Below are 19,791 nucleotides of genomic sequence, written 5' to 3' on the forward strand. Positions count from 1 at the left end.
CGAGTACACTACAACTTGTAGATCCCTTTCATAATGTATACTTTCAGTTTTAAGACTTCCCATTGTGTTTAAAAATCTAATATTTTTGCTTTGTGTAATACTTTACATTTACTTATATTAAATTTCAACAGCCAATTTTTCCAAGCCTGTATGCTGTCCAAGTCCCCCTGTAATAATTCTGCAAATTCTAGATTATCTGACAATCCACCAAGCTTAATATCATCTGCAATATTAACCATTATATTATTTATATTCCTATCCAAATCATTTATAAATATTAAGAATCGCAGCAGCCTCAACACTGACTCCCAAGGGACATCACTCCTAACATCACCCAGTTCTAATAAGCTTTCTCCCACTATAACCCTCTGCTTGTTGTGTTTTAGCCAGTTTTGCACCCAACTACACAGTACACTCTGAACTCCGACTTCTTTTTGATTGGTGCCCAACTTCTCATGTGGGACTTTTTTCAAATGCTTTCGGAAAGTCAGGTATAAATAAGATGATATGCACCACTTTGATCATATACTTTTGTTGCTTCCATAGAATTCCAGCATGTCAGTAAAACATGACCACCCTTTTCTGAACTCTCACTGACGGTTCAGTAAAACTTCTGCTCTTGCCATGTGTTGCTCAGTTTTTCCCTAATAATTCCGTCCATTAATTTACCTGTGACATACTTTAAGCTTACTGGACTATAGTTGCTTGAATCTGCCTGATCATCACTTTTATATAATGGGATAATATTTGCCATTTTCCAGTCCTTCTGGATTTCCGCTGTGCACAGTGATCTCCCAAAAATATGCATCAAGCATTTATATATGTACTCACTAACCTGTTTAAGAATTTAAGATCCAACTTGCGTGAATTTCATTACGGCTAGTGACATTGTGACTCAGTAGTGTGTATGGTCCACACAAGGCTGTATGCACTCCCAATGACTGGGCATGCAACCGGATGAGATAGCAGATGGTGTCCTAGGGGATCTAATCCCAGACCTGGATCAGGGCATTAGTGAGCTACTGGACAGTCTGTGGTGCTTATTTGCGGCGTCAGATGCACTGATACATAACGTCCCAGAGGTTCTCAATTGGATTCAGGTCTGGTGAACATACAGGCCAGTCAATGGCATCAATGACTTCGTTAACCAGGAACTGCCTACACACTTTGGCCACACGAGGCTGGACATTTTCCTGCTCCAGGAGGAACCCAAGGCCCAATGCACCAGTGAAATGTCTGACAGTGGTTCTGAGGATTTCATCCGTGTACCTAACAGCAGTCAGGGTACCATAGCCTAGCACATGGATATGCCTCCCCAGACCATCACTGACCCAACGCCAAACTGGTCATGCTGGATGATGTTGCAGGCTGCATAATATTCACCACGGCATCTCCAGAACGGGGCACCAATGGTGAAGCTGCCAATTATTGTATTCTCTGGCAAATGTCCATTGAGCTGCACAGTGAAGAGCTGTGAGCACAGGTCCCACTAGAGGACATCGGGCAAGGAGAGAGCAATTGTCTGAGGCCACCACATGTAAAACCATTCACTTTATGGGGGTTGTCTTGCTGTTTCCTGTCCAGTGCACCTGATATCACTGTCATTTGCACCAAAGCAGGTGAAGTTAATTCACAATCCCTTATGCTTCATAACTAGACAGAATGATATCCCTGAAGCTAAACTGACTTGCTATTAGACAGTGATGATTAAGTGTCCCGTTATTATTTTTGAGCTGAGTATTACGGTCACTTGACCCTAGTGGCTCAATCATCACTACACCCTGAATTCTATCCTGATTATTACAAAATACTAAATCTAGACAGACTTCGTATAGAATTCTAAACTTGGCCTGTCCTAAACTTCCTGCAATGCCCCAGTTTATACAATGTTCACAGTGTTTGAACAGTCTGTCAGTCATTCCTATTCTGCTTCATCAAGAAGAGTGAAATCCATCAGGAGAAGAAACATTTAGATTCAAACATTTATCCACTTTGGCTCTTATCAGTCAAGAATAAAGTTCTTATCTCATGGGGTGAGGGGATTTACTGTGGGATGATTACATATGCTTAAGCCATGCCTAAATTTTGTAGTCCCAATAAGGTTAGATGTAGGAGGACAAGGAGGCAGAGAAATATTTTTTCCATCTATGTTCTTCTTTCATTGATTCCTGTGCTTACATCTCATCATCTTTTCATTTTCAGAGAGGACAGCCAAACTTGCTTTAAATTCAAAGCAGATCTTTGAAGGGGACCAGGTCATTCTTTACTGTCAGGTTGATGGAGATCCTGCTGGGTGGAAATATGAGTTTTGGTGGAACGGAAGTGAACAGCCTTATAAATCAGACATGAAAAGCAACTTTATCATCAGCCCTGTGAATGTTTTACACAGTGGTGTTTATAAGTGTCGAGCTGGAAAAGAAGGGCTTTACTCAAAATACAGTAATGATGTTCAGTTACAAGTATCAGGTAAGAGATTTACCATAACAGATGTTTTTATTCTTGTTTTTTATTTTTAAAAATTAATATCATACAAAAAGATTGCATAAAAATGTGAGGCAACTAAAGCATTAAAATCCTGTATTTCTCTTGGCCTGCCAGACCTGCTGGGTTTAACAGCAACTGTGCCTGTGGCCTTCCATTTCCTGATTCCATTCCTTACAGTTGAAACTGACAGTTTAAACCTCTGAGATAGCTTTTTGTAGCCTTCCCCTAAACCAGGAGACTGAACAGTCTTTGTTTTCAAATCTTTTGAAAGTTGCTTTGAGGATCCCATGCTGTCACTCTTCAGAATCAAAGGGAAGCACAACCAGCAATTGACCACCTTAAATACCTTTTACCACTCATGATTGGACACACCTGTCTATGAAGTTCAAGGCTTAACAAGCTAAACCCACCAATTTGGCGTTGCAAGTAATCAGCATTGAGCAGTGACATGCATTCAAATCAGCAAAATTACAAGGGTACCCACATTTTTGCACAGCCAGTTTTTCACATTTGATTTAATTTCATACAACTAAATACTGCTTCACTAAAAATCTTTGTTTGGAAAACACCCCAGTAGTCAGATGTTCCTAGGAAATGAAAGACATACCACTGTTATCTTTTTTGTTGAAAGTAGAGTAAATTATTATGCAGGATGAAAGGGGTTCCCAAACTTTTTCATATTTGTATTTCTGATGGGGAGGATACAAAATATAACCAAGAATGTGACAGAGAGGAGGACGATAGCTGTGATCAGAATGAGTAAGCCATTAAAACTCAGTGGCTGAGCTTTTTATGCAATCTTTTTGTTCAACCCACTGAATTAAAGCTGCAAGTCTGCACTTCAACTGCATCTGAGTTGTTTCATTTAAAATTCATTGTGGTAATGTACAGAACCAAAATTAGAAAAAAGTTGTCACTGTCCAAATATTTATGGACCTAACTGTACATATAGACTACAGAACTGTACCCAACACTGTAAGGTCTGACTCTCACAAAATGTTTGCCTTTACACAAACTGCCACAGGCGCTCTGGCTGTGGTTCTTCTCTCCTCTGTTGAATGGTGACACCCTAGACAGAGCAGCATCTCCCATTGTGAAGATTTTCATTGATTCTGTGTCAAAGGCTTATTCATTATTTATGTGCAATTAGCTCCTGATAACTAACCTTTTCTTTCATAAACTTTAGTATTGTTACCTCAGTTTTTATTATTATACTGTATGTCTTTTGTCCTTACTGCACTGAAAAAGACCATGTTGAACTGTGTATCTTATCTGACTGATCAACACCTTTTATGTATATCCAGCAAATTTCTTGATTTCAAATTTTGTTAGACATTTGCAGACTATTTTGTTTAGCTTTTCCATGATTTCTAGTCCAGTTAAATTTCCATGCCTTTCTTTAGGAGTGAAATACTGTAGGTTGGGGAATGTGCTGATTTTTTCCATTACATTAATTTGAATTAAGAATGAATAGAAATTGAATAGAAATGTTCTATAAAAAAAAAAACATTAGAATTGTTTTGATTAAATTTGTGCTTAAACAGATTACATATGTGCCCCTGTATTCTTGTTGAAGAATTCATTTTAAAGAAAAAATAGACAACCATTAAACTTCTTCAATTCATTATTTTGAACACTTTAAATGTATCTAATTTTTAAAAAACGTTGTTTACACCATGATCAGCTAATCTTGGTCTTTAAGTTAATTTCAAACCCATTTGCACAAAGTGCATTGAATTCCACTTCCTTTTAGTTTAAGTATTACCCTTTCATGTGGTACTTTATTAAAAAGCAAAATGAATATCATATTTGTCTTTCTGGTTAAATGCTTTGCTTACTTCTTTTTAGAATTCATCCATTTTTTCATAATACAAACATTTTCATGGGGCCCTTCAACTAACCTCTCAAGTCCTGGCATGATCAAATGATTTACCATTATTTTAGCTTAGTGCAACATCTACATTAATAATATCAATAGGAAGAATTAAATAAACATAAATCTTATACAAGTAAAGAAACACAATGAATACATTAATAGAAAAAAAATAGAATAAAGTATATTTTAAAAATTTACATTAGATATAATAGCAAAATAAATGTAGGAACACATGATAATAAAATAAATACAAATTGCACATCATAATATTTACAAAAGAAATAAATAAGGGCAAATAATGGAATGGAAAACAAAAACAAAAAGTGTCTCATAAAGTATTACTGTAACTTTCAAAATCTCTGTCTTCAGATTTGGCTACAGCAAAGGCAGAATTTATGTCCTCCAGGACATTTCAAAAGCACAATTTCATTCTAATATCAATACCTGAGCAGTGTGTTTTTCTCTGTCAGCTCAGAGTCAGGGTATAGTTCTAATTTGTCCCTTCCTATAGAAAACTTAAAGGTATCCCTGATGCTAAGGAATCAGCGGAAATCTGTGTATTTCTGTCACATGTTGACTTTATAGTGCAGCTTTACTTTGTAGGGTGGGTATGTAAGTGTCAGAGATACTGGGGCTGTCATTTTAGAGGAGTTACTGGACACACTCACATACTCCAGTTTTTGACAGTTGAGTGTACTGGTGAGTACAATGGTGATGGTACTTGTCATTAGTTTTTTTTTAAACAATATTGTTTTTTTGTTTTTTGTACCTTTTCTGCAGGTTTGTGCATTTTACTGTTTGCTTTTTATTTTAATGCATTTAAATTTTGTTGTTGTATTTGCTGACTTTGCCACAACACTATTTTGAAATTTCCAACTGTTATAGTTTTATACAAGTTTGTCATGGTTGTGGCTATGTTTACTGTTACTATGATACTTGTGCTATAAGTGTCAATCTTCGAAATGTAATGTGAAATTCACATAAGTGCTAATTTCAATAGAAAATGTTTCACATACAGTAGGTACTCAGATTATGGTATAATCTTTTATGCTCCGTAAGTTAGTATGTAATAGAATGCTCTTAGCTATTTTCTTAATTTTTGTGTGAACTATTTTGCTTTGAATTTTACTAAAACTTTTAAAACAAAGATACTTGCACTGTGGAATTATTTGAACATGCATCGCAGTGTTGTCTGAATTGTTCTATGAAGTAAGCTAAAGTTGCAGAACCTTGCAAATTTTGGACAAATGCAGCTACAAGTACAATTACAATACTATAATATGGTACAATATATATTTTCTATCTGTGTTGTTACAATATTTTAAGGTGACTTAAGCAGAGTGCCCCACAAATATCTACATAGGCTTATTGATGTAGTCAATAACTTTTTCATTATAGTGGGGCTGGGCAGGGTTGACAGATGGTTGAGTTTACTACTAAATTGGGCTAGTTAGAAGATACTGGAGCATATAAAATTATCAATTAGGTGGGATGCATTTTCTGGATTTCTTAGAAAATATATCCAGCTGTAATAAAATCTGGAATTTTAAAACAAATTGTTGTTCCGGCTGGAATGGATGGTTTCTTACTTGGCCAGGAGGTGTTTATAAACATAGGATAATGGTGGACAGGCATTCTGTATGGGTTAGTTAGTGGTACTTTTGCTGGTTAGGTGGCCATTATAACAGAAGGGCAAATGGAGACTGCCTCCTGGTGACATTTGTTCCCTCAGAATGCTGTTTGGCAGTACCTCTCTGGCAGATTTCCCATTTGGACACCCACAGAGCTGCGTGGAAGTTGTAGTTTTGTTGGGTAGCCCTGTTCGGGTCTTCGAGTTCTACTAGAGGAAGGCACTGTGGGAAGACTCCCCTGTCATGGATAGGTTCCGCCTAACCAGAAATCGCTTCCAGGTGGTAATCTTGTTGCACCAGATGTACTCCTGGGTTTGGGTTGAAAAAGACTGCTCCATCATGCCCGGGGGCGTCAGAGCTTGGAGGGGGTGGACAATACTTGCTGGAGAGAAGTACAGGAGGACTAGAAGAAAAATAAAGAGATTTAAACTGCAACTTTGAGTTTGATTTTGAAAGAAAACCCATGAAAGGTACTTTTATACAATAAAAGTCTTATTTGAACCTGGGACTGATGCCGGTATCGTTATGTCTGAGGTTTGGAAGGTCTGTTGAAGTCAACTGTTTTATAATAAATTTGGAGAACAGAGTGAAAGTGTCAGCAAAGAAATAACATTGGGGCGTTCTTGGTGTTGGGAATGTCCATAAAACAACAACATTTAATTAAATAGTACATTTTAATACAAATGATGCTTTACAAGATGAAGAAAGAAAAGTTTATAAAAAATGAAAATATAAAACTAAAAATAAGATTAGGCAATATTAAATAACAAAGAATAAAATAAGGTCCAATGGCCAGGAGGACAGAAACAAGAACCATAAAAACAGCACAGAAGTAGCATGTGCAAGATGTGGTGGGGCAGCAGATGAAAAAGACTGCAGGAAAACTTGAAAAATATAATGCATATTTGAACCCATGTCTAGGAAAATAACAAGATGCCTCAACTTCAGGTCAACCCAAAAGACACCATTATTGTTCATAGCTCTAAAACATCATCATATAAAACACTTTGATTGTATACTTTTTGTTGCTTCCATAAAATGTTAGTAAAACATGAGCTCCCTTTTCTGAACTCTCATTTATGGTTAAATAAAACTCCTGCTCTTGTAATGTGTTGCTCAGTTTTTTCCTTAATAATTCCTTCAATTAATTTATCTGTGACACGCTTTAAGCTTACTGGCGTATAGTTCCTTGAATCTGCCTTTTGTATAAAGAGATAATATTTGCCATTTTCATATCCTTCTGAATTTCCCCAGTGCACATTGACTTCCTAAAAATATGCATCAAGGATTTATATATATATACTCCCTAACTTTCTTAAGAATTTAAGATCCAACTTGCTCAAATTTCATCATGGCAAGTCACATTGTGACTCAGTAGTGAGTATGGTTTCCACATGCCTGTATGCACTCCCAATGTCTGGGCATGAAGCCTGATGAGATGGCAGATGGTGTCCTAGGGTTTCTTCTCCCAGACCTGGATCAGGGCATTAGTGAGCTACTGGACAGTCTGTGGTGCTTATTTGCAGAGTCAGATGCACTGATACATAATGTCCCAAAGGTTCTAAATTGGATTCAGGTCTGGTGAACTTGCGGGCCAGTCAATGGCATCAATGCCTTCGGCATCCAGGAACTGCCTACACACACTGGCCCCATGTGGCTGGACATTTTCCTGCACCAGGAGGAACCCAGGGCCCAATGCACAAGCGTAAGGTCTGACAATGGCTCTAAGGATTTCATCCTGGTACCAAACAACAGTTAGGGTAACATAGTCTAGCACATGGAGGTCTGTGTGACCCTCTAAGGATATGCCTCCCCAGAACATCACTGGCCCAATGCCATACTGGTCGTGCTGGTTGATGATGCAGACTGCATAATGTTCACCACAGCATCTCCAGACTCTTTCACGTCTGTCACATGTGCTCAGTATGAACCTGCATTCATCTGTGAAGAGAACAGGGCACCAATGGTGGAGCTGCCAATTATGGTATTCTCTGGCAAATGTCAATTGAGCTGTACAGTAATGAGCTGTGAGCATAGCTCCCACTAGAGGACATTGGGCCCTCATGCCACACCAGTAGCCAGCTGGAGGTCATTTAGTAAGGTTCTGGCAGTGCTCCTTCTTTTACTCCTCGCAGAAATGAGGAGATACTGGTTATGCTGCTGGGTTGACACCCTTCTACGGCCTGTCCAGCTCTCTCAGGTAACAGCGCATTTCATGTCTCCTTCATGCTTTTGAGAGTGTGCTGGGAGACACAGTAAACCTTCTTGTGACAGCAAATATGAAAGTGCCATCCTAGAGGAACTGGACTACCTGTGCAACCTGAATCAGCTACAGGTACCACCTCATGTTACCAGTAGTGACAAGGACACTAGCAAAACGCAAAACTAGAGAAGAATCCATCAGGAAGGATAAGGAGAGAGCAATTGTCTGAGGCCACCACATGCAAAAGCATTCACTTTTTGGGGGTTGTCTTGCTGTTACCTCTCCGGTGCCCCTGTTGTCACTGTCATTTGCACTAAAGCAGGTGAAGTTAATTCACAATCCCTTATGCTTCATAACTAGACAGACTGATATCACAGAAGCTAATCTGACTTGCTATTAGACAGTGATGATTAAGTGTCCCCTTATTATTTTTGAGCTGTGTATTATGATCACTTGACCCTAGTGGCTCAATCACCACTACACCCTGAATTCTACCCTGATTATTACAAAATAGTAAATCTAGACAGGCTTCCCCAGTATTGGTGTTTTAAAATACTGTTTTAAAAAACAGTTTGCTAATTACGTCTAAAAACTGTTCTTCTCTGCTATTTGCAAAGTTAGCTCAGTTAATATTCAACAACAACAACAACATTTATATAGCACATTTTCATACAATAAAGTAGCTCAAAGTGCTTTACATAATGAAGAAAAATAAAAGACAAAATAAGAAATTAAAATAAGACAACATTAGTTAACATAGAAAAAGAGTAAGGTCCGATGGCCAGGGAGGACAGAAAAAAAAACTCCAGACGGCTGGAGAAAAAAATAAAATTTGCAGAGGTTCCAGGCTACGAGACCACCCAGTCCCCTCTGGGCATTCTATCTAACATAAATGAAATAGTCCTCTTTGTATTTAGGGTTCTCATGAACGCTCTTGATGATGATGGTCATGCAGACTTCTGGTTTTTAATCCATCACTGTTGGAACATCACGGTGCTTTGAGTAGATGGTGGTCAGGTAGTTAAAGTCTGCCTTGACTACAATATCTATCTGTAAACCTGACTTTTTAGCATGATTTAAAAGATGTGCATTGAAATTACTGTCTGCATTCGGGGGTCTACAGCACACTCCTAAAATAAGGTTGCTTTCCTTAACGCTTTCCAAATAAATAGAGAGGTCCTCCCTAAGATGTGGCTCATCATCCAACTGAAGAAGAGATGTATTTATATTCTGTTTGACATAAACAGCAACCACTCTGTTCTGTTCTATCTATCCTTCCTAAAAAATGTGCATCCCGCTATGTTATACTCATCACCATCTTTGTTGTTTAGCCAGATTTCTTTTTTCTGCTATAATAGCATAATTATGCATAGCTAAATACAACTTCATCTGTCTGTCATTCATTCCTATTCTGCTTCATCAAGCTGAGTGAAATGCACTAGGAAAAGAAACATTTATATTCAAACATTTATCCACATTGGCTCTTATCAGTCAAGAATAAAGTTCTTATCATTAATCTCATAGAGTGAGTGGATTTACTTTGGGATGGTTACATACTGTATACTTAAGCAATGCCTAACCTTTATAGTTCTAATAAGATTAGATGGAGGAGGGGGCAGAGAAATATTTTTTCCAGTCTATGTTCTTCTTTAATTGATTCCTGTGCTTACATCTCATCATCTTTTCATTTTCAGAGAGGACAGCCAAACTTACTTTAAATTTAAAACTGATCTTTGAAGGGGACCAGGTCATTCTTTACTGTCAGGTTGATGGAGATCCTGCTGGGTGGAAATATGAGTTATGCCGGAACGGATGTGGAAAGCCTTATAAATCAGATGTGGAAAGCACCTTTACCATCAGCCCTGTGAATGTCTCACACAGTGGTGTTTATAAGTGTCGAGCTGGAAAAGGAGGGATTTACTCAAAATACAGTAATGATGTTCAGTTACAAGTATCAGGTATGAGATTTACCAAAGCAGATGTTTTAATTCCTGTTTATTTTATTTTTAAAAATTAATATCATACATACATATACTGTAGACTACAGAACTGTACCCAACACTTTAAGGTCTGACTCTCACAAAATGAATGCCTTTACACAAACTGCCACAGGTACTCTGGCTAATCCTGAATGTTCTGTGGTTCTTCTCTCCTCTGTGTAATGACGACACCCTAGCCAGAGCAACAGCTTCCATTGTGAAGATTTTCATTGATTCTGTGTAAAAGGCTTCTTCATTATTTATGTACAATTGGCTCCTGATAACTAACCTTTTCTTTCATAAACTTTAGAATTGTTACCTCAGTTTTTTATTATTATATGTGTCTTTTGTCCTTGCTGTACTGAAAAACACCATGTTGAACTGTGTATCTTATCTGACTGATTAACACCTTTTATATATTGTAAAAGATGTAGCAACAAACAGCATAAAGGTTTGGGGTTTTCCGGCCCCGTATATTTGTAGACAATCCACAATAACTCAAAAACTGGTCAAAATATAAACAAAAACAGTTCATATGCGCGACGCCGTTCTGAGGCATCGGCGGCCATTTTATAGGGGAGGAGCCGGAAGTGGAGGAATGCTGGGAAGGAACTGTGAGGGAGGATGGGATTGCTGACGTCAGGAAAGATGGCGGAGGAAGGGCGGAAGTGGACGTACTGCGGGAAGGCTATGATGGCGAAGCGTCTCTTTTCCTGGAAGACAAAGGAGAAAGGTTAGTACCCCGCCACTCCCTGCCGGCGAACGTCTTTCGAAGTGGTTTAAGGTCCGTCCGCGGTCTCCTATTCGCGTGTGCGTGACACGACCCCCCCTTAGCCCAAGACCGTCAGGTCGGGCGGACCTAACCGAGAGGTCGTGGATGCGAGAGAGGGCATCGGCATTGGCCTGAAGGCCGCCGTGGCGATAAGTGACTGTGAACTTATAGGGCTGTAAATCCAGAAACCACCTGGTGACCTGCGGATTCGACTCTCTGTGGAGGGACATCCACTGAAGCGCAGCGTGATCAGTCACCAGAGTGAATTCGCGACCCAACAGGTAGTACCGGAGATAAGTCACCGCCCACTTAATAGCCAGGGCTTCCCTCTCCACTGCCACGTACCGGGTCTCTCGGTCCAGCAGTTTCCGGCTCAGGTACATCACGGGGTGCTCGACACCGTCGACGTTTTGGCTCAACACGGCACCCAGGCCTGTGTCCGAAGCGTCGGTCTGGAGGATAAAAGGCAGCCCAAAATCAGGGGTCCTTAATACAGGTGTCGATGTTAGGGCCTTTTTCAGGTCACTGAATGCGTGTTCCGCCTTGTCGTTCCATACCACATGCAGGGGAGCGCTCTTCTTTGTTAAATTCGTCAAGGGTGCTGCCCTTTCGGAGAAACGGGGTACAAACCGGCGGTAGTACCCCGCCAGCCCCAAGAAAGCCTGCACCTGTCTCTTGGTATTCGGACGGGGTCATTCCAGGATGTCTTTAACTTTAGAACATTGGGGTCTCACCTGTCCTCGTCCCACAAGGTAGCCTAAATACTTGGCCTCCTTTAAGCCAAAAAAACACTTACGAGGGTTAACGCGGAGGCCGGCTTTAGCCAGTGTCGCGAGGACAGCCGAGACCTGCAATAGATGCTCTTTCCAGGTGCCGGAGTAGATGACGACGTCATCCAGGTAGGCGGCACTATAGGACTGGTGGGGCTTCAGCACTCTATCCACCAGACGTTGAAAGGTCGCTGGGGCCCCGTGCAGCCCAAATGAGAGGACCTTGTATTGCCAATGTCCACTAGGGGTGCTAAAGGCCGTTTTTTCTTTTGCAGATGCCGTTAAGGGAATTTGCCAATACCCTTCCGTCATATCAAGAGTAGTCAAGTATCGAGTCGCACCCAGCCGCTCGAGTAGGTCGTCAATGCGGGGTATCGGGTAGGCGTCAAACTTGGAGGCCTGGTTCAGACGTCTAAAGTCATTACAGAACCTCCAGGAGCCGTCCGGCTTGGAAACGAGGACGATAGGACTGGACCAAGGGCTATGGCTTTCCTCAATAATGTCCATATCCAACATCCGTTGCACCTCCAGTTCACTTTGTTGCCTCCGGGAGTCTATAGGGCCTCTCCCGGACGATTACTCCGGGGTCCGTTACTATGTTGTGCGCAATCAGCGAGGTCCGGCCCGGTGACTCGCTCACTACTTCGGGGATGGCTTGGATAGCCTGGGTTATCTCTCGCCGCTGTAAGGGTGTCAGCTCGTCACCGAGGTTAAGGGCAGACGTACTGGAGAATAGGGAGAGGGATCTACGAGTGTCGGGAGACTCCTCCCTGTCCTTCCAAGGTTTTAATAAATTGACATGGTAGATCCTCTCGCTCGGTCGACGATTAGGTTGTTTCACTAAATAGTCGACGAGCCCCTTTCTTTCCTTAACCTTGTATGGCCCTTGCCAGTGAGCTAGCAACTTGGAATGACAGGTAGGAACGAGCACCATGACTCGATCCCCCGGGCGGAACTCCCGGAGGATGGAGTTGCGGTTGTAACACCAGGCCTGCGCTGCCTGCGCACGAGTCACCTGGTCTTTTAGGAGTGGCTGGATTTTAGCGAGCCTGTCGCGCAGTTGTGCCACATACTCCAATATATTGGAGGAGGGAAGGGCCTCAGCCTCCCAGCCCTCTTTTAGTATGTCTAAAAGCCCCGGGGGTTGTTGCCTGTACAATAATTCAAAAGGGGAGAAGCCCGCAGAGGCCTGGGGCACCTCCCGGTAGGCAAAAAGCACAAGCGGTAGGAGCTGGTCCCAATTCCTGCCATCGGCGTTGACTACCTTGCGGAGCATCTGTTTAAGCGTCTGGTTAAAACGCTCCACCAACCCGTCTGTCTGGTGGTGGTAGACAGACGTCTTCAGGTGCTTTATTCGCAGTAATCTGGCAACCTCCCTGAACGTATCTGAGGTGAAGGGAGTACCCTAGTCCGTGAGGACTTCTTTGGGGATACCCACTCTAGAAAATAAGTTGACTAACTCCCGTGCGATATTTTTGGTGTTAGCGGAGCGCAGGGGAACCGCCTCTGGGTATCGGGTTGCGTAATCTACCATGACCAATATGTACTTATGGCCGCGGTTGGAGGGTTCCAGGGGTCCTACTAAGTCCACCCTATTCTGTCAAACGGGATTTCTATCAGGGGTATTGGGACGAGAGGAGCGTGGCCCCTCCTAGGAATCTGGCGAATCTGACATTCCAGACAGGATTGACAGAAGCGCCGGACCTCCTCGTTGATCCCGAGCCAGTAAAAGCGGAGCTTGATTCTCTCCAATGTTTTCTCGGCCCCGAGGTGGGCGCCTAGGAGGTGAGCGTGAGCTAGTTCGCATACCTCCCGCCGGAAGGTACGCGGCACTAGCAACAGTTTCCACACCTCACTCTCGTGGGTTGCCACCCGAAACAACAGATCCTTCTCCAGCACAAAGAAGGGCTCGCGTGGCATGGAACCGTCAGCTTGTGAGCTGCCTGGAAGAACAATCGCATTCCGGGCAAACCGCAGGGAATCGTCATTCCACTGCTCCCTTTTAAATGAGGCAGGCGTGGACCGAAATTGATGGTCTAAATTGCTCAGGGGGTCTTGTGAGCAGGTTGGTGGAAGTGTTCCCTGGCTCGTCCCTTCTCCGGTGGATATTTCCGGGTCAGGGTCCGTCGCCTGAGAAACATCCCCCGATGTGCCTGCGTCATTATGGCTTGCCCCAGAGCATGGTGTGGAGACCGCGGGAAGGGTGCCTCGCTCCCTCATAACCAGACCCAGTGAGGCCCCGGGAGCGGTGTTCGTCTTACCGCTTTACCTGTGCGACCAGTCTTGTCCCAAAATTACTGGATGGGGGGTTCGGGCAACACCGCGACCGTCAAATTGGATACCTGCCCCTTCCATGTGATGTCATGGGTACCAGAGGCGGAGGGGTTGGACGAGGCGGATCGGGTCTTACCCTTCGGGCTTCTGCCAACCTGGCCTTTGTTTCCTCCAACTCGCGGGTGGTAGCGGCTTGCGCCTGCTGCAGGGCCAGGATCTGGGCATTCATTCCCTGCAGCACTGTATTGAGGTCTTGCCCTTCAGTCATCTCTCTCAGGCTGAAATCCTGCCGACTACGCCACTGAAAAAGATGTAGCAACAAACAGCATAAAGGTTTGGGGTTTTCCGGCCCCGTATATTGTAGACAATCCACAATAACTCAAAAACTGGTCAAAATATAAACAAAAACAGTTCATATGCGCAACGCCGTTCTGAGGCATCGGCGGCCATTTTATAGGGGAGGAGCCGGAAGTGGAGGAATGCTGGGAAGGAACCGTGAGGGAGGATGGGATTGCTGACGCCAGGAAAGATGGCGGAGGAAGGGCGGAAGTGGACGTACTGCGGGAAGGCTATGATGGCGGAGCGTCTCTTTTCCTGGAAGACAAAGGAGAAAGGTTAGTACCCCGCCACTCCCTGCCGGCGAACGTCTTTCGAAGCGGTTTAAGGTCCGTCTGCGGTCTCCTATTCGCGCGTGCGTGACAATATATCCAGCAAATTTCTTGATTTCAAATTTTGTCAGACATTTGCAGACTATTTTTTTAGCTTTTCCATGATTTCTATTCCAGTTAAATTGCCATGCCTTTCTTTAGGTGTGAAATACTGTAGGTTCATGAGTGTACTGAGTTCATGAGTTTCCACTACATTAATTTGAATTGTGTTCTAGTAAGAAAAAGAACATTAGAATTGTTTTGATGAAATTTGTCCTTAAACAGATTACATATGTGCCCCACGTATTCTTGTTGAAGAATTCATTTTAAATAAAGAATAGGCAACCATTAAACTTACTGAATTCATTATTTTGAATACTTTAAATGTATCTAATTTTTAAAAAATGTTGTTTACACCATGATCAGCTAATCTGTGTCTTTAAGTTAATTTCAAACCCATTTGCACAAAATGCATTGAATTCCACTTTCTTGTAGTTTAAGCACTACCCTTTCATGTGGTACTTCATTAAAAAGCAAAATGAATATCATATTTGTCTTTCTGGTTAAATGCTTTACTTAATTCTTTTTAGAATTCATCCATTTTGTCATAATACAAGCATTTCCATGGGGCCCTCCAACTAACCTTCTCCCAAGTCCTGGCATGATAAATTGTTTTACTATTATTTTAGCTTAGTGCAACATCTACATTAATAATATCAATAGGAAGAATTAAATAAACACAGATCCTGTATATTTATTTAATGAAAAACAGATTATACCAGTAAAACAACACAATTAATACATTTATAGAAAAAAATAATAATAATAGAATAAAGTATATTTTAAAAATCTACATTAGATAAAAAAGCAAAATAACTGTAGGTACACATGATAATTAAAATAAATACAAATTACACATCAGTGATGAGTCAGTCAGTCAGTCAGTCAGTGAGGGCTTTGCCTTTTATTAATATAGATATACACGATTGGTAATATTTTGAAGCAATGATTTGTGTATGGACCTTGCCAGGATGGAATCAGTTTTAAACAGGCCACTGTCTGTGAATTAAGCAGAGAATTGTATATGCTTTGCAAAGCACTATTAATTAATTACTTAATCGAGTATTATTAATTGATTAATCAAGAATTTCACCTTATTGTGTTGTCAATTATTACACTTACTAATAAGTCCGGTAAATCTTTTTATTGAATAATTGAGATTTAGACAGCCTTTGATCATTTAAAATAATTATTTACAGACCTATAAAAAGTATTGCTCCTGCAGAAGTTTTCACATTTTATTATTATACTACATTAAATCAGTGTCTATTTCATTTTCTGACACTAACCAACGGCTTGTGTGGTGAATATACTGGCACAAAATAGCTGTCATTACATCTTTCAGGTGGAAGTGGCTCCACACTATCTATGTAAAGTGCTCTGAGTAGATTAGAAAACTGCTATATAAATGTAACAGAAGAAGATTTTTAATGTCAAAGTCAAAACAGATCTCTGCAAAGTGGTCTAAATTAATTGTAATTATAAAACACAAAAAATTGACTGCCATTCACAGATAAATACTAGAGTAATAGATAAACAGGATAACAGATAAATAAGGCTCCAATTCCAACCATAGGTCTGGGTGCATTGGTCTCTTTTTATGTTAATCTCTGTGAAAAATTAAAATAAAATCCACTGTGATTCAATGTTGTACATTGCTGTTTTAGATACTGGTAAGATTCACTCATGTTATTTATTTATTCAGAATATGATCTCCGTGGAACAAAAAGGATATTATCAGGAATGGATACACTGGTTATATAAGGGTGGGCAAATTATGGCATGTGGGCCACATCCAAGTGGCTGAGCCACATGAATACAAGTGGCCTCCAAGCTTCTCAAGGAAATCTATAATATTCTGGCCATTGTGTTCTTAACAAGATGATGCTACAACTGTGTGTTGTGAATGTAATAAGCTGCCATGCAGAGTCATCCAAAAAAACAGTTTTACCACACAAAGAGGAATAATGTGTAGCACTAAAGCATGTATGTTTTAGCTGCTTGCTTGCCTTTGTTGATCAAAATTTGATTATTCCTGTGCTTCAACTTGTCTGTTTGATAAGACAATGTGTAAAATAGCCTACCAGCAGCAGCTGGGATGTTCCTTCTGGCAGTTTTTAGATGCTTTATCATCATGTTAGGAGGAGAAGCCAGTTAATAGCTATCCAGTTGATCTCATTTCAGTTTTGGTACAATGCTTCTCATTTATCTTTTTCTCCATTCTTCTAAGTTTGCAATCAACTGAGTTAATTGTAACAAGTAAAACCTGCTCATTTTTCCAATGTTAAGGACATTTTTACTGATATGCAACTCAGGTTGCCATCATCCTTGTAAATTTGGAGCAGCAAGATAGATTTTGCAGTTTATTCATCTCCTTTTACCAATGTGGACAATATGCCAGCCTTGCTGCTGAAAGTAACTACCCTCCACTGCAATTGTGACCTCAGAATACATTTAATAAAGTTTATTTTCCAGTTTTCTACAGACTGTACATTACTCAGGATTTGTATACAAGGCTTTATAAACGTCCTGTGTGCAGGGCAACATTATTTGGTAGCTCATACAGTTGTGAGCAGGTCTTTACATAACTAAAAATTACTAAACACAAGAATAAAGAACTACAAACAGATAAAAAACACTTTGTGAATAATTAGTTATTGTGACAACCAGATTTTAAGTTGATATTAACAGTATGGCCGAAGCAAGCAGTTTTATGTTTATGATTTAAACAATGACACTGTGATGTTTGAGGACTGCTCTTAATAGCTTTTAATTAAAAAAAAAAATTTATAATGAAACTATTTTGTGGAGCAACCATTTTAAATCTTGTCATTTACACATGTGTTAGAACAGTTAGATTACCGTATTAGATTTTATATATGGCACACTGCATGAGCTGTTATTTGACAATTTGACCTGTCACTAACTTTGTCTACCTTGAGTTAGAGGGTGCTAAATATTCTTTTATAACTTAAAAAATGTTTAAAGCATATTTAAATACCTTTAAGTGGCTAAATGTTTGGCAGACAGAAAAAGCTTAATTTTTTAGTCATTCTGTTTCTTTTATTTCTTATTGACATGGGGATATAAATAAAACAAACAGATTTTTTTGTAATTTGAAATAACGGGGAATGGCAAACTATTTTATTGAGTTCAATTCTTCTAGCTCTTCTAGAGGTTCTTTCATAAGGTCATGACCTGTTTCCCTTTTTAAACATGGACATCACTAAGACCAAATAATGTGTTTCCTGATTTTTTTCTGTAGCTAACATTTTTTCTTTAGTCCTGAACGAGGTTGTGGGGGTCTGTTGGAGCCTATCCCAGCTAACATAGGTTGCAAGGCAGGAACAAACCCTGGATAGGGCAGCAGTCCATCGCAGGGCACACACACACTCACACCAACCACACACTAGGACCAATTTAGGATCGCCAAAATACCTAACCTGACTGTGTTTGGATACTGGAGCACCCAAAGGAAACCCACGCAGAGATGGGGAGATGTGCAAACTCCACACAGAAAGGGTCAAGGCTGTGAACCTTGGTCTCTTTACAGCGAAGCAGCAGTGCTACCACTGTGCCACCACGCTGCCCTCTTGGAAAATACAGTTGTTCAAAATCTATTAATTGTTATCTACCAGAACTACTTCACAACTTGCCTCAGTGAAATTTAAACCTGGATGGAGCAGAACTCTTTAAATTTAAATTGCAACAAAACTGAACTCCTGCAAATTGGGACTAAAGTGCAACTTAATAAAATGAGCTCCTTCCGAGTCCATTTTGGTGGTGATCTCATCAGACCTGCCTCTTCTGCAAAGAATCTTGCTGTCATTTTTGATTCCTCCCTTTCTTATTCCGCCCACATAAATTACATTAAGAAATTTTCTTACTTTCACCTCCGTAACATATCACGTGTTCGCTCCTTCCTCTCCTTTTCTAATGCTGACCATGCTTTTATCACATCCCGCATCGATTATTGTAAGTCGTAGCTGGCAGGAGCCCCTTCTAATCTTATATCACAGCTCCAGCTTATTCAAAACTCGGCTGTAAGAGTCCTTACTCGAACCAGCAGCAGTGAGCACATAACACCCATCCTGCTTTACCTTCACTGGCTCCCTGTGTCTTAGAGAATTGAATATAAAATCCTAATAATAACCTACAAAGCCTTAAAAGACCATGCACCAAATTACATCATAGACCTTCTCCATCACTATGTGCCTGTCCGCCCACTAAGGTCTTCTGATTCTGGTAATCCTGTTGTGCCCCACACTAATCTATACTCCATGGGTAACAGGGCCTTCAGCTGTATAGTGCCGAGACTCTGAAATGAACTACCGAAATTAACTAGCTGACTTCATGAATTCTTTTAAAAAACAACTCAAAACTCATCTGTTCAGGAAGGCTTTTAGCTCTACCTGACATTATTACCCTTCTCTAAGTTTACCTCTCTGTCAAGATGCTCATGTAACCTGTATGTGTGTGCTAGACCACCAATTATGTTGTCTGTTAGGTTTTTCTCTGAATTTACTGTCTTAATCTTCTTTATTTATTTATTTGGTTTGTACAATGCTATATACTGCATACCCTGCTGTTCTTTCTTAAACTCTGTGAAGTGCCTTGAGCATGGGAAAGGCGCTATATAAAAAAAGTATTATTATTATTATTATTATTATTATTATTATTATTATTATTATTATTATTATTAATGTTGCAGCAGCCGCATGAGAAAGGCAACCAAAACAACACAAATAACAAAGACGTTTGCATTGGCATACAAATTAGGTTTTAAGTTTTTTTTTTTAAGTCCAAACACTCACACATTTCCAGATTAAAATCATTATTTACTAGTACTCTATTAAATATTAAATTCTTTCCAGACTGGATCTCATTTTCAGTATTTGGTTATTCAGCAGAGATATGGTCCTGAAGAACATTCTCAAGAACTTGCTAGGGATTTACATTCTGCTGCTGCTCTGTTCAGAAATTTTCATTGTCTTTGTCTGTGGGATGTGTTCAGAAAACACATGTTACATGTAGGGGGTTCTGTCAGGTTCCGCACATGCTTGACCTTATTTTTTCTGTATTGTTTAACATCCTT

General features: G+C 40.4%; 1 protein-coding gene across 5 annotated transcripts in view; it reads left to right on the forward strand.

The window, feature by feature from the left end:
• The window catches only part of LOC120519015 (Fc receptor-like protein 5), a 179,476-nt gene that overhangs the window by 125,435 nt on the left and 34,250 nt on the right, over positions 1-19,791 (forward strand). For all 5 annotated transcript variants that reach the window (XM_039742091.1, XM_039742093.1, XM_039742095.1 and 2 more), the window contains 2 exons: positions 2,203-2,466; positions 9,889-10,152. In XM_039742091.1, the coding sequence (XP_039598025.1) occupies positions 2,203-2,466; positions 9,889-10,152 (528 nt within the window). The remainder of the gene's footprint in view (positions 1-2,202; positions 2,467-9,888; positions 10,153-19,791) is intronic.

Source organism: Polypterus senegalus, chromosome 18 (assembly GCF_016835505.1).
Source record: "Polypterus senegalus isolate Bchr_013 chromosome 18, ASM1683550v1, whole genome shotgun sequence".
NCBI lineage: Eukaryota > Metazoa > Chordata > Cladistia > Polypteriformes > Polypteridae > Polypterus > Polypterus senegalus.